This window comes from Martes martes (assembly GCF_963455335.1).
Source record: "Martes martes genome assembly, chromosome: 3".
Taxonomy (NCBI): Eukaryota; Metazoa; Chordata; class Mammalia; order Carnivora; family Mustelidae; genus Martes; species Martes martes.
In genome coordinates, this window is record NC_137890.1 from 80,222,117 (window position 1) to 80,236,600 (window position 14,484).

General features: G+C 48.8%; 1 protein-coding gene across 1 annotated transcript in view; it reads left to right on the forward strand.

Annotated features, from left to right (window-relative positions):
- Window positions 1–14,484, forward strand: part of LATS2 (large tumor suppressor kinase 2) — a 60,288-nt gene that overhangs the window by 38,292 nt on the left and 7,512 nt on the right. The window contains exons 2-4 of the mRNA XM_080798723.1: window positions 9,092–9,224; window positions 10,445–11,856; window positions 13,208–13,790. Coding sequence (XP_080654849.1) covers window positions 9,092–9,224; window positions 10,445–11,856; window positions 13,208–13,790 — 2,128 coding nt within the window. The remainder of the gene's footprint in view (window positions 1–9,091; window positions 9,225–10,444; window positions 11,857–13,207; window positions 13,791–14,484) is intronic.

Sequence of the window (14,484 nt, forward strand, 5' to 3'; positions counted from 1 at the left end):
ATATTTAAGCTCCTTCCAACTCCTGTCCCACCTCCTTCTATTTAAGGGACTGATTTATTATACCTAATTTGGATACCTCTTTGTACAAGTTGATTTTTAAAATATTTTTAAAGTATTATTTTAAATTAGCCTGAAAGGGACACCTGGCTGGGCTCAGTCAGTAGAGCATGAGACTCTTTATCTGTCAGGACCATGTGTTTAAGCCCGATGTTGGTGGTAGAGATTTCTTAAAAAACAAACAAACAACAAAAACAGCCCGAGAGTAAATTTCAAGAAGTAAAATTATTTAATCAGGGTACAAGCAAATTTTATAACTGTTGATACTTAATAACAAACATTCATCTTAAAGGAGTGTGGTAGTTTATATTGCCACCAAAAATCTGGGACTGTTGAAGAGTTTCAACAACCCATTTGTCTTTATACTGTTTTATTTTATTTCAGTGCTAATAGTGATTATAAAATATTTTATTAGTGTTTCTTTGATCATTGGCAAGGTTGAAAATTTTCATGTTTAGTTTTAGGCCAGATTTATTCTTCATTCTCTTATCTACAGGTTACTCTAAGAAATGGTTTTTTTCCTCCAAAGTACTGGGCAGTTACTCTACCTATTCACAGCCACTTGCTGGATAATTAAAGTGTAGGTCCAGTGGCTTCATCCAGCAAACCTTTCGGAGGCCACCACGAGGGGTTGAAGTTGCTGTGAGCCACTAATGTGCATTAGTAATTTTCTTTTCTTGCACACACCTTTAAAAGTCAGAGGTTGCTTCTGTTGGTCCAAGCCATTGTCGGAGCACACACATGAGGAAGTGCCTATAAGCCCACGTAGAGAGCTCTTCCTTCTGTCTGGGAACTGTGTGCAGGGCAGAGAATGGCAGGAGGCGGATCTGCTGGGCTGGCTGGTGATTCACATCCATTCCGCCCCAGGCCGGTGTTTCTGATTAAGGCTTGACAAACTGGCGGCAGGATGCACTGAAACACTGTGTTCCACTCTGTTTCCAAAAGAACTCCTGGAAGCATTTGGTTGAGGGAATGCAGGGCGGCAGCAGCCCTTGCGACAGTGTGTGGGCTGTGCGCTCCGGGAGCAGCTGTCTGGGCCGTAGCTTTCCATGCACACGGGCACCTTTCCTCTCAGGGCTGCTGCTCACTGCAGGCGCCCTTCCCAAATACCCTGCTGTTTGTTTCTTTTCCATTTTGGTGTTCTCTTCAGGAAATCTAGTCTTCTGGATCAGATTCCTTTTTAAGGTGAAGAAGAGGAATACTGCCGAATTTCAAAGCTAGCTGTTCTGTCTTCCTTTTCCTTGACAGGCTGAGGAAGTGCCCATTGATTTGGGGATAGAAGGGAGGTGTTTGAGTCCCAGGACAGCAGTGCTCAGGTGGCTGGGGGTCTTGACCAGAGATGGGTTCTTCAGCAAGGGATGGCCAGAGACTCTTTTCCTCCATTCTGACTCTGAAATTAAGTTGATAATGTGTATTGAGGACTGAGACATAGGCCCACATGGACCCAACAAGACCCGAGTTCTACATTTCTCATTTGGCAGCCAAAATTTGTAATTGGAATGTTAAAATGTTGGGATATGGCTTTGCTAATATTTGAAAAATGCTTCCTTACCAGGAAGGGGTTGGGGGAAGGACCTCCATAGGAAATTCCTTCCTTCATACATAATAACTCTTCACTGAATTTCAATTATCTTAATCCTGCGTCGATGCCCATAAAATAATCGAGCCTTATAGAGTGTGTGAACCTAGCTTTTGTCCTCTTATGAGTTATGACTCAAAAACCATAGGCGCATGGCTAGGTTTGCTACAGCTCTGCACTGTAGGACCTGTGAGTGGTGGAGAAAATGTACCCATTTGAGGGTGATCATGTCAGGAGAGCAAAGGCAGGTGGGGCATATCCCTGGCCAGACCACAGCCTTTTCCCCAGGCTGGGCATTGTTGGCACCAAGAGCCCTCGCACCTGGAGAAGTAGCACAGCTGATTGCTGGGCCTCCTTGTGCTGTTCGGTGGGCTTCCTGTCATGTGTGGGCTACAGGGCTGGCAGGGCAGGCTCTGGGGTCCCTGCAGCAGCTGGCAGGGCTGCTGGGTAGGAGGCTTACTGAGGGGCAGGATCCGGATTAGGGATTGTTAGGTGGAATGGACCTACAGTGGAGGCTTGGCTGGTCCTGGTGGATGCTTTGAAATTGGGGTGTGGAGCAGCTCAAGAGTCTGCCAGAACAGTGGGAGGGCAGTTTGGTTCCATGCCCTACGCATCAGCCACTTGGCCATTTTGTTAAACTGCCTCACTGTAGTCCCTTTCATAGCAGACAAGATATGGGGAAATCCCGTTTTCCAGAATTTATATTGATTAGAACCAGTTTTAAGTTCTCAACAGTTTATTGATAAAATATAAAAGGAGAAATCTCTTGGGAGAGATACCTAAGGTGGAAGGCTCTTGCCTTCAGAGCATCAAGCATCTTCTACTACTCTAGTCTGGGTAAAGCTGAGAAAAAGTGCTTCTAGATTGGATGTGGGATGTGAAGGAAATCTCAAAGTCAGGATGCTTCCAAGGTTGGGAGAATGGCGCTGTTGTTTACTGAATGGGAAGACTGGAACAGGTGGGTGGGTTTGCACAGGTGGAGTCATTGCCGTAGGTGGCACGGAGAAGTCACCAAGGAAGTGAGTTTGAACCCTGGAGGCAGCTTGTACCAGACCTAGCACACCTCATGCTGTAGCTTCAACCCCAGTACGCCGGGCTGTGTGAAAGAGAAGGCTGGCTTATAGACATGGTGCCTGAGTCCCTAGTGGATAAGCATAACTTTTGTATGAGCTATTAAGCAATCCTAACTGAAGCTTTCTGGAGTGCTTTAGAAGAATGAGTTGTACATAATATTTTCTTGGTGCATGTTGCTAGGTGGCATAAAGTTATCAAAGTATTTTTAACCCACTGTATTGCTCAGTTTTAGACCATTGATAATTAGTAAATGGTAAGCAATATAGGAGACACATGGTAGGACAGCTTGAAGATTTTGTGAACTTCTATAAAAGAGGCTTTCCTGAAGAATGGCCCAGGTATGCAAATTAGGTACTAGAGGAAAACTTGGGGAAATAGTTTGATTTTTGTGTTCAGTATGTGTTTTACTTTTCCTTCAGCCTGTGATTGGGTACAGCCCTTGTTTGTGCTTTATCTCCACCTTCCCACACAGTGGGAGGCAACCTGCACAAGAACCCAGAGCACTTTCTCCCCCCTCCCTACTTCCTGGCCTCCCCAAAGGCCCCCCTTTTCTCCTTTGTGGCTCTCCCGCCAGAGTCCCATTCAGTCATTCTGTCACTCAGCCAGCTCTTTCTAGTATCAGATTCCTGACCATCCTTCTCAGGTCAACTTGTTCACTTCAGGGCACGGCCACCTGACCTTGTTCCCTTCTTAGCACCCATGGAAGGGAGTAATATTTATGGGGCAGCCCTAGGTGAACTGGAAGAGCTTGGAGGTGTCTGTTGAGACTTGGTGAAAAGAATTCATTACTGTTCTAGTTAGAATTATGGTAAGAAAAATGAAGTATAAAGTATTAGAAAGATTAAATACTGAATCTGTATCAAATCTGCAAACATAATCTTTATGTTTGTCACCAGAGACACTTGAAGTACCTCTGTGAACTGTAAGAGCAAACCCTTAAATGGTGTTGAAACATGTCATTATCTCTTCTAATCTGCGGGGCGGCCCTCTTAGCTTCTTTCACAGGGAGGAAACAAATGCTCAAAGTAGGTAAATGACTGGCTGAAGGTTACACAGCTGCTACGTGGTGGAGGGCAGGAGTGAAGCCAGGCCGCATGGCTCCATGCTCCACGTCGAGGTTCTGTAGTGCTCTGCCACCCTGCTGCCTGCTCGGGAGCAAGTTTTATGCTCAGAATGGCCTTGTGCGATTCTCGATCAGGACTGAACTGACGGTGGGTGAGTGCTTGAGAAAGGAGCTCCTCAGCTTGGCTCTAGGCCCCAATGCCAGGTATTAGCTTCATCCCCCTCCATCTCCTGGCGCCAGTCTCTTGCCATCCCCCTGACTGTCTGTGCACTTGTCTTTTTGCCTGTGCACAGGCTTTTCGCCCAGCCAGAGGGCACCAGCCACCTTCCCAGTTGTCCTTATCCTGACATGGCTGTGAACACCCTTGCCACTCTCTGCTCATGCCTGGCATGTGGTGTGCGGCCCGTGGCAGTCACTAGTGAGCACAGGAATGTGGCTTCTTTCCTTTCTCTCAGTCTCTCATACCTGGGGCAGCTTGTCCAGCAGAGGTGCTGCCGATTGCCCGTGAGCTTTTGCTCCTTGGGGCTGACTAGGAAGCTGTGGGTGAACGCTGAAGTGTTTCCAGGGCCTTTGGTGGGATCTCTTTTCCAGGGAGCAGTCACCTGTCTTATCTCTGTCACCCTCTAGCCTTCTCTAATAGGAGGGAAACGATGTACCTTGGAGCTGAGCCAGGTGCACCACAAGATATACTGTGTGGGGTCTGTGGAGAGCCTAGCAGACAGCAGTATGGGCTCCTATGGGCAGCAGGTGGCAGGACAGCTTCCTACGAATTAGGGAGAATGTGGGAAATGAAGCTTCTGTGACTTTCTGGGACAGGCTTAAGGTCATCATTTGTCAACTCCCACATTAGGTTTCATTAGAAATTAGATAATTTACAGTTGTTTCCGCTTTTACTTTTATTTTCATCAAAACCAAGTAGTTGCCATTGAAATTTTACAGTGAAGATTGGGTTCATGATTAGCTTTTGGACATATCAGCTCCTGCTCATTTTTGCTTCCACGCTGTGAGCTATGAGCAGCCACTGTTTGGACATGTCCATATCTCTGAGCTTCCCAGGTTCGAATTTCTGATAGAAAGTCACCCTTTTGTTAAGTGCAAATCCCTGTAATAGGTACTTTTAGCTGTTGTTAATTGCATCTTGGGGTGTATTTTTTTTCCTCCCAGTCATTTTTATTATGAATTTGATAATGGGCTGATCAGTAGTTTCTCTTTCTTCATCAGTCCATTGAAAACTGATGAGCAATTTTGTGAAATGGGGATTTGAGATGAGACAGACAGGGAGTGGGATGGAAGGCGCCAGTGGACAGACAGACACAGTTGGGGTCCAGGGATGGATGTTGAAGTCTGGATCCCCTGACTGGTCTGGGAACTGGGGCCCCTGTTCACTCCCGCTGCCATGGCAGCTGCCCCTGGTTGGGGGCACCTCTACCCTCCCAGGGCCTGGTTCATCCCTCATTGTTTCCCTTGAACTCCATGGAAGCCCTGTCCTGCGACAAAGGAGGGTGGGAGGGACAGATGGCCCACCAGATCCCAGAGGCCAGATTCCTCTCAGATCTGCCTTGGAGGATTTCCATGGAAGGTATACACTGGAAAAAAAGCTATGTGGGAAGAAGTGATACTGTTAGTCAGGTCCCAGGAATGGTTGGAAGATGATCACTTTGTTTTCACAGCTCCTGTGAATGAGGTGGTCCTTCGTGGGGGGCGGGGGGGGGTACTTGTCACTGCCTGGGCCCCACACATGCCACATCACTTTAACTTTGGCCTTATTAGGTCACCCCTTTTCTCTCTCGGTTTTTGTTTTGTTTTCCTTTTCTCTATTACAGTTGTGATAGGCCTTTTTAGTTTTATTCCAAAGATACTTATTACTGAAGGTACTAAGGAAATCAAAATTAGCGAGATATTGCCTCTGTGCTCATTGGGCTCCTACACTAGTAGGGGAGACTTTAGATGCCCCGGGACAGATCAGTAATAGATGGGAGTACAAGGTACAGAGGAGTACACATGTGTGGGTGGTGGGGGTGCAGGGGTGGTACAGGGACGGGTAAGAGGAAGAGACAGTCCAGAGGCAGACAGGACATGGCTGTGTCCATCTGCTGGAGAAAGGGGCAGGGGGACTGCGTGTACTAGCCCATGCAGCATGCGTATAGATATGGCAATGTCCAAGCACATACCATCCATGGAAAGTACCTAAGCTCTGGGGCAGAAGTTGGGCATTCTTGGGTACATAAGGTGCCAGGAGGAGCATCTGACCTTTGGGAGCGCCTGGACACCCTGTGGGGATGCTGGAGGCAGCGGCTGCTGCCCTTCCTCTCTTGGCACCTCTCCCCAAGCAGGTTCCAAGCTACTTCCCGGGGTGACAGTCCAAGCTGCTGGCTTGGTGTCTGAGAGCCATAGTCTTGTGGGGCTTTAGCGAGGTCACACTCAGCAGCCGTGCAGGGAGCAGGGTGTGCTGTTGGACGGGTTTAGCACTGGCTGACGCCTGCTTGGGTCTGTGCGCAGTCCATGGCAGATGGGGCAGCTGGATGAGAGGCAGCGTGCGTGTTCCTTTGGATTTAGAAATGATCCTGGATTTCCTTCAGCTGTAAAACCTAGCTACACACGTGTGTATATAGCATCTTCTGAGAGTTAACGTATACAAACCACTTATTTGCCAAATGAGGGTGAGGAACACACAAGGGCAAGACTCGCCTGACCTGGATTATTTGATGGTTTTTAATAAACAGGTTGCCTCGTTAGCGTTGGTTAGGTTTTATGATTTGAAGCGTTGCTATGAAAAGTCATTATTTGTGGTCTCCTGTTCATTTTTCTTGGTTAAGTTCCTAGATTCAAAGCACAATAAACGTATACATCTCGAAGTCATGGGTACCCAGTAAACAGGGAGAGTTTGAGAATGTGGTGGTCCATCAGGGAGTCAGCACTCTTCTACCGTTCAGCAGGTGCTGAGGGAGTGAGCGTGTCTGGCAGTTCACCCTGGAGAAGACAGGAGCTGGTGGTCACATTTCAGACAGAGCAGACAGCTATGGTTAGGGTCAGCCCCCTCGGGCACATATTTTAAATGGGTGCCAAAAGCTCCAGGGTGATCCTGATAAGATGAGGCCTTATACCATGTTTTCCTCCGAGCTGTCAGGAGTTCTCTGCAGACATGACCTCATCGCCTAACATAGCTGTGAAGTCGGGAGGTTGAAGCATTACCTCCCGTCTACAGGTGAGGCATCGCCGTGTTCACTTCTGCACTTCTCTCAACGGCCCCACTGGATTTGACACACTTGCCATTTCTGTCCGTCCAAGCTCTGCTTTCAAAACACAGCTCTGTTCTTACTACCGTTTCTCCCTCTGCCTCATAAATGCCTCTCCATATTCTAACCCCCCGTCCGCACCCCCCTCCCCCCACGCCCTGCCTCCTGCACCTACCATGTCCCCACCTGCCCATCTCAGGCCATCAGTGCCTGCCCCCTGCCCCACCCCCCATCATCTTGCCACGTCTCTTGGTGTCACCAAGAATATAGACACAGGTTGCAGCCAGTGTGCTTTGTCCTGCCATGAAGCGGGGATATGGCCAGGAAAGGAAAACTGGATTTTAGTATTACATAATCAGAGGGATATTAGGCACTGAAATTGTTCCAATTGCTGCATTAGGTGGGTGGATACAGCCACAAGTGAGGTGGAATTCAGGCCCCACCAGGTTCTCCCAGTCCCAGAGAAGGACCCATGGACAGACAGATTGGTCTGATGAAGGTCATCGGTATGTGATGCCCTGTCCCAGGGCTGGCAGGAGCACAGTGGTCAGCTCTGAGTTAGCCTGGAAAAGCACTTGGTTGGGAAGCCAGGGAGATCGGTTCCTTCTCAGTGTCTGGGATGAGTTCAGATTCCCCAGAGTGGCCCTTGGCTAGCACAGCCACTGTCTTTCTGCCTGGAACAGCCCTGAGCTTGCTTCTTACCATCCTGGGATCTTCCTGCACCCTCACTCCTGTTCTCCTCCTGTCTGAGCCATGGGATCTCCTTTGCATTGCTTTCCTACCCCTTATGCCCTCGGACCCCCTCTTGTCTCCTGTTACCATCCCTTCTGCCTTTTGTTGCTCCTCCCTGCTTGCCTGCCCCTCCACCTTCACAGTGCTCTGTGTTCCCTCCCACAAATTCCCCATTTGCTGCCTCTGCCTGTTCCATCATTGTCTCGAGGAGGCCAGCCTCTGCCATCCTTCCTGTTCGCCCACAGCTCTACTGAGCCAACCAACAGGCACCTTGTCCCTTCCTGTCTCCCGTCCACTCTGGCCTGTGTGATCTCTCTGACCCAGAATGCCTCCAGCTCTGCTTATCACCTCTCTACCCCAAACTGATCTTCTCATTGCCACATGTCCCTTATTGGAAAGCCTCTGTAACTGGTACAGTCTGGCCCCAGCCTTGGCTCCCTCTCTGCTGTCTCTCATGTCCCTGTTTGCTGCCTGCCACTCAGCCCATCCTCTGTCCCCCTGGCCTCTGCTCTGGCTGTTCCCCCTGCCAAGAATACCCCCTGGACTCTCCATCTACCCAAATTCTGTGTGTCCTTGGGGAGCTAGCTGTGCCTCCATCTCTTCCACCAACAGTGTCTGGTGCCCCCATCAGCAGGAGGAATCCGTCTCCTCTGACCCTTGTCCTTCATCCCTGACCTTTGTCCTCTGTGTCTCCTGTGGTGGTCCCCAGCTTATTTCTCTTGTTCATCCCACAGGCAGTTTTAGGGGGCTTGTCCTATGCTGGGCGCTTCTCCGAGGGCTCCTTTAGGGCCTGGCTTCTCTTTCTCCCACTAGACCAGGAGCCCAAGTGCAAGTTCCCAGCTACCATAGCCAGCTCAGGGCATTCAGCAAGCTCTTTATAAATGACTCTGGTGACCCTCCCCTCCTCCTCTTTCTCCAAGTTAGCCTGGGGGTCAGAAGAGGTTAAAGCCAGGGTCTCTGACTTCAGCCATTCTTCACATTAAACTGTTCTAGTTTTAGGTTTGCCCACAAAGTAGAATCTGTCAGTCCAATCACAGAAGTCTTCTAAGGAAAAGCAGAACTTAAGATTCTTTCAGGTCCACCATCAAAATTCCAGTGTGTTTGTGACGTATCCTAAATAGCCTACGGTTTAGTGTGTGGGAGCTTTTGTCACAAAGCACCTGAGGACAGGGAGCCGGCTGTGCTCATTCTGAGACTTGTCTGCGGCACGTTGCAGGACCCCAGCAGGCACAGAGGGGCAGATGTCACAACAGTCCTGAGCATGCGGCAACGCAAGTCCTTGAGTGGCTTTGTTTTAAGATGACAGGCATTGACACCACCCACTGAAGCAGCCTTGTGCTTTCCTCCCAGGAGATGGCAGGCAGGGCTCTGAAGCAGACCGGCAGCCGGAGCATTGAAGCCGCTCTGGAGTACATCAGCAAGATGGGCTACCTGGACCCGAGGAACGAGCAGATTGTACGAGTCATTAAGCAGACCTCGCCAGGTGAGCTCAGACCTGCAGCACTGTGGGGGATCAGAAAACACAATCCCACTTACAGGAAGGGAGGTCCAGTATGGCCCCGGCCAGCATATTATCTCTTGGCCCTTTGCCTCACTGCACTTAGTGGTGAGCTGGGCCTGCCTTGCTCTGCCTTCGGGCCCTGTGAGGGGAGGCAGCAGGTGGCCAATCACAGGACTTACCTGGGTCCTGAAATAGCCTGTGGTACTTCCAGGGTGGGGGGTTGCTTGTATACATGCTTTGTTCTGGGAAGATTAAAAAACCCACTGGATATTAAAGTTAGGCAACCCAGCAGAGTGAGATCTAAAATGTTCTATTTTCTCTTAGGCTTGTGAGGGAGTCTTTGAAAAGGGAGGTTTATTTCATTAATCTTAGAACACACCTTTGCTCACACTCTTGCCTCAGAGCAGGCTGGCAGGCAGCTCTCCGGGCTGGCGGCCGTGGCGATGGCGCTAGGACAGCCCCTGCAGTGTCCCCTGGGAAGGGCCAGGCGTACCAGCACCACATGCTCTGCCTCACTGGATCTCAGTGAATGTTTCTCTCCGAGGATGGAGCAGATGAGAGGTTTTGGGTGGCTGAGGTCCATGAGAGTGATAAGGGATTTTTGGATATTTAGCAAAAAGAGTTTTCCTTATTTTGTAGATCTTTGATAAAACCCACTTCATCTATTGAGTAGGAAGTTGTATCTTTTTTGTTAAGAGAACACGGACTCTTGTTTTCTTGTTGATAGAGGGTCCTTGAATGATTGCCTGCTGGCTCTCCAAATCAAGATTCTTAGAGTCCCAGGGTCTGTCTTGGAGCACAGCTCCAAGGGGAAATGCAGGCCCATGTCTGTAATGATTTTCTTCTACATTTGCCTTTGACATGTATTCGCTGATGCATTTTCTTAGCCCAGGAAAAATCATTGTTTGGCTGTGCTTCTGCCCTAGATGATGTCTGTAGAGGTTCTCTGCTCTGCCAGGTGTCCCTGTGAGGGGCCTCTGATGGGTGGGGCAAAGCCTTTGACCCAGAAGGTCATCCGGATCTGCCCACAGCAGAGTTTAGCCTCTGTCAGAGGGCCTTCCAGAGGGCCTGGGGTCATTGCAGAGCCTCTGTGGCAGTGTTGGCCCCAAGGACACGGCCAGTGCGAGGGGCCAGCCTGAAAGAGCCAGAGCCAATGGAGCAGGTTCCTCTCTAATGCCATGTCCCCATTCTTTCCTCCGCAGGAAAGGGCATTGCACCAGCCCCTGTGCCACGGAGGCCAAGCTTTGAAGGAACAGGCGAGCCTTTCCCACCCTATCATCAGATGAGTGGGGCAGCCTACGAAGGCAGCAGCACGCTGGAGGAGGTACCTCGTCAGTATATGGACTTTCTTTTCGCCGGAAGCACTCACAGCGTGCCTGGTGGCCATCAGCACCAGCCCAAAGGCTATGCCGCAAACATGGAGGCTGCAGGGATGAACTTCCCAGTGGCCGGCCCTGGGGGCCAACCCCTCCCACTGCAAGGCCCTCACTACAGGCCACACCTGCTGGTACCTGGGGAGCCACTAGGCTATGGCATCCAGCGTAGCCCCTCCTTCCAAAACAAGGAGGCAGGAGCATACGCAAACCTTGCTGCCAAGGGCCCAGCCGTGCAGCCGGGAGCCGGCCATGCGTTTCCACCCACGGGAGCGGGCACAGGGCTGTACATGCCCCACCCGCACCACAAACAGGCCCACCAGATGCACATGATGGGCTCCCGGGGCCAGGTATTCACAAGCGACAGCCCCCCGCAGAGTCTGATCACACCCTCCAGAAACAGCCTCAACGTGGACCTTTATGACCTGAGCAGCCCTCCTGTCCAGCAGTGGCAGTCCTCTACCCTGTCCCGCCGCGACTCTCTTCAGAAGCCAGGCCTGGAGGCACCCCCCCGCCAGCACGTGGCATTCCTGCCCGAAGGCCCCGTCCCCAGCAGAACCAACTCCTTCAACAACCACCAGCAGCCAGTGGCCGTGTCCATCCGGGCAGGAGTGCCCAGCAAGACGGAGCCTTCCATGCCCTCCCCCAACACCATCACGGCTGTGACGGCCGCCCACATCCTGCACCCAGTGAAGAGTGTGAGGGTGATGCGGCCCGAGCCCCAGACAGCTGTGGGGCCCTCCCATCCGGCCTGGGTGCCAGCGCCCACCCCGGGGGTGGAGAGTCTGGACTCCAAGGATGAGCACCCTCTGCCCCTGGGGGGCGCCAATGCATACCCGCTGGATGTTGACTATGGCAGCCCAGACCTGAGGTGCCCACCCCCACCATACCCCAAGCATTTGTTGCTCCGGAGTAAGTCAGAGCAGTATGACATGGACAGCCTGTGTGTGGGCATGGAGCAGAGCCTCCGAGGTGGCCAGGCTGCCGAGCCTGCCGAGAGGAGTGACAAGAGCCACAAGAATGCCAAAGGGGAGAAAGTGGGGAAGGATAAAAAGCAGATTCAGACTTCTCCTGTTCCCGTTCGGAAAAACAGCAGAGATGAAGAGAAGAGGGAGTCTCGCATCAAGAGCTACTCGCCGTATGCCTTTAAGTTCTTCATGGAGCAGCACGTGGAAAATGTCCTAAAAACCTACCAGCAGAAGGTCAACCGGAGGTTGCAGCTGGAACAGGAAATGGCAAAAGTAATTTCTAATTATGTTCTTATCATTTGGCCCTGGCTCTTTCCTAAATTGGTAATGGGAATCACAGCAGAATTCCTTTTTTGTTTCTGCTTTATGCATTTTTATTATAAATGATTCATCTCACAGGGCAATGATATGGTTACAGGGTGAACACCTTGGAAAAATGACACATATTTCAGGCTCCCTTGCCTATTCACCCTGACTCTGCAGGGGAGCAGTGAACACTGAGGGTGATGCAGCCAACAGGCAGATTACCAGATTGATTTTTATGGTGTGTACTTAATTCCTTAACAAAATTTGTTAGTAACTGGTATTTAAACATTTTGAAAGAGGAGAAACAAAGTTTGAGGTTCTACAAATTGAAATTGTGGGATTTATAAGGGAAAATATATCTGATAATAATCTATGTATCCTTTAATTAGCAAATAATATATATTTTTAAAAGATTTTATTTATTTATTTATTTATTTATTTGAGAGAGAGACAGAAAGAGCACAACCGGGGGTGGGGGGGAGGCAGAGGCTAGAGGGAGAGGGACATCCCAGTACCCTGGGATCATGACCTGAGCCGAAATCAGATGCTTAACTGACTGAGCCACCCAGGTGTCCCAATAAATAATATTTTAAATGTACCTTAGTTGACACTAATCTGCTAGGGAAGGTGATTAATGAAATGATCTAAATTAAAATGTTACAGTAGGGGCGCCTGGGTGGCTCAGTGGGTTAAAGCCTCTGCCTTTGGCTCAGGTCGTGATCCCAGGGTCCTGGGATCGAGCCCACATCGGGCTCTCTGCTCAGCAGGTATCCTGCTTCCACCTGTCTATCTCTGCCTGCCTCTCTGCCTATTTGTGATCTCTGTCTGTCAAATAAATAAATAAATAATCTTAAAAAAAAAATAAAATGTTACAGTAAATTTAAATCATACAAAGCCAGTCATTCCAAATTCTAAAAATCAAATCTGTGTCCTTCCTTTCTACTCTCCCATTTTCATTGACTTTTCCTTGTTCCCATTTTCCTTAAGCTCTTAAATTATTAGATTGCTCTTAGAGTTCTAGGAACTTTGTGGTCCCTTTTTTTTTTTTTTTTTTTTTTTTGCAGATTTTTATTTATAGAAGTTTCCTTTGGAGCCTAAAGTCACCTGTTTTGTCTTCCTTTTAGATTCCAGACTTGTGTCCACATAAGCATATAAAGAGCAGAACCAGTTGTTGTCTTGCTTTTAGTATACCAGACCCATTCAGTGTTCTTGTTTCTATAAATTAAGTTAGGACCCTTGTATCTCCTGCCCCATCTGTTTCCTCCCACGGAAACATGGGAGTCCTCTAACAGGACTTCCTTGTTTTCCTTCCCCACAGGCTGGACTCTGTGAAGCTGAGCAGGAACAGATGAGGAAGATCCTCTACCAGAAGGAGTCTAATTACAACAGGCTGAAGAGGGCCAAAATGGACAAGTCCATGTTCGTGAAAATCAAAACCCTGGGGATCGGTGCCTTTGGAGAAGTATGCCTTGCTTGTAAGGTGGACACTCATGCCCTGTATGCCATGAAGACCCTGAGGAAGAAGGATGTCCTGAACCGAAATCAGGTGGCCCATGTCAAGGCTGAGAGGGACATCCTGGCCGAGGCGGACAATGAGTGGGTGGTCAAACTCTACTACTCGTTCCAAGACAAGGACAGCCTATACTTTGTGATGGACTATATCCCAGGGGGAGACATGATGAGCCTGCTGATCCGGATGGAGGTCTTCCCTGAGCACCTGGCCCGCTTCTACATCGCCGAGTTGACTCTGGCCATTGAGAGTGTTCACAAGATGGGCTTTATCCACCGAGACATTAAGCCAGACAACATTTTGATAGATCTTGATGGTCATATCAAACTGACAGATTTTGGCCTCTGCACTGGGTTCAGGTGGACTCACAATTCCAAATACTACCAGAAAGGTATTGTCTTAGACGTGCCACATCCACCTTCTACATTTAGACATAACTAAACCATCTAAGGCAACTCTTTCCCATCTGGGTGGTTCCTGATCATTTGAAATTACCTGTTTTCCATTATTTTATAATTTGGCATGACATCCTTTTCTCCCTGAAGCAGTAGTATGATATGTGAAAAAAAAAAGTTTTTTAAATTAATGGATTCAAGTTTTACTATAGTATTTTTAGGACAATAGGCTATGGGGTGTCCTGGGACCTTTGTGGGAACCATCACTATGCCCTTGTAAAATGAGCCTTAAAAAATAAGTCTCACAACCTCCCAAGAGTCCTCTCTTCTAGTTAATGTGAATCTCTCTATAGGTATCTCTAAGTCCAGATATAGGTTAACTCCATCTTCTATAGTTCTGCTGACCATTAGCTTACTTATGACTCATTTTCTTGAGATAGTTATTTTAATACCATGGCTCCGTCGTCTATTTTTTTTTTTTAAGATTTTTTTTTTTTAAGTAATCTTTACACGTAACGGGCTTGAACTCAACCCCGAGATCAAGAGTTGCATGCTCTATTGATTGAGCCTCATGCATTTATTTTTTAACTCAAAACTAATCCTAAATCATTTAATCTTCCCCATTTTCTGGCATTAAAGCCACTTTTGTTTATATTTTTTAAATCATCACATGCTTTTCCATGCTCATCT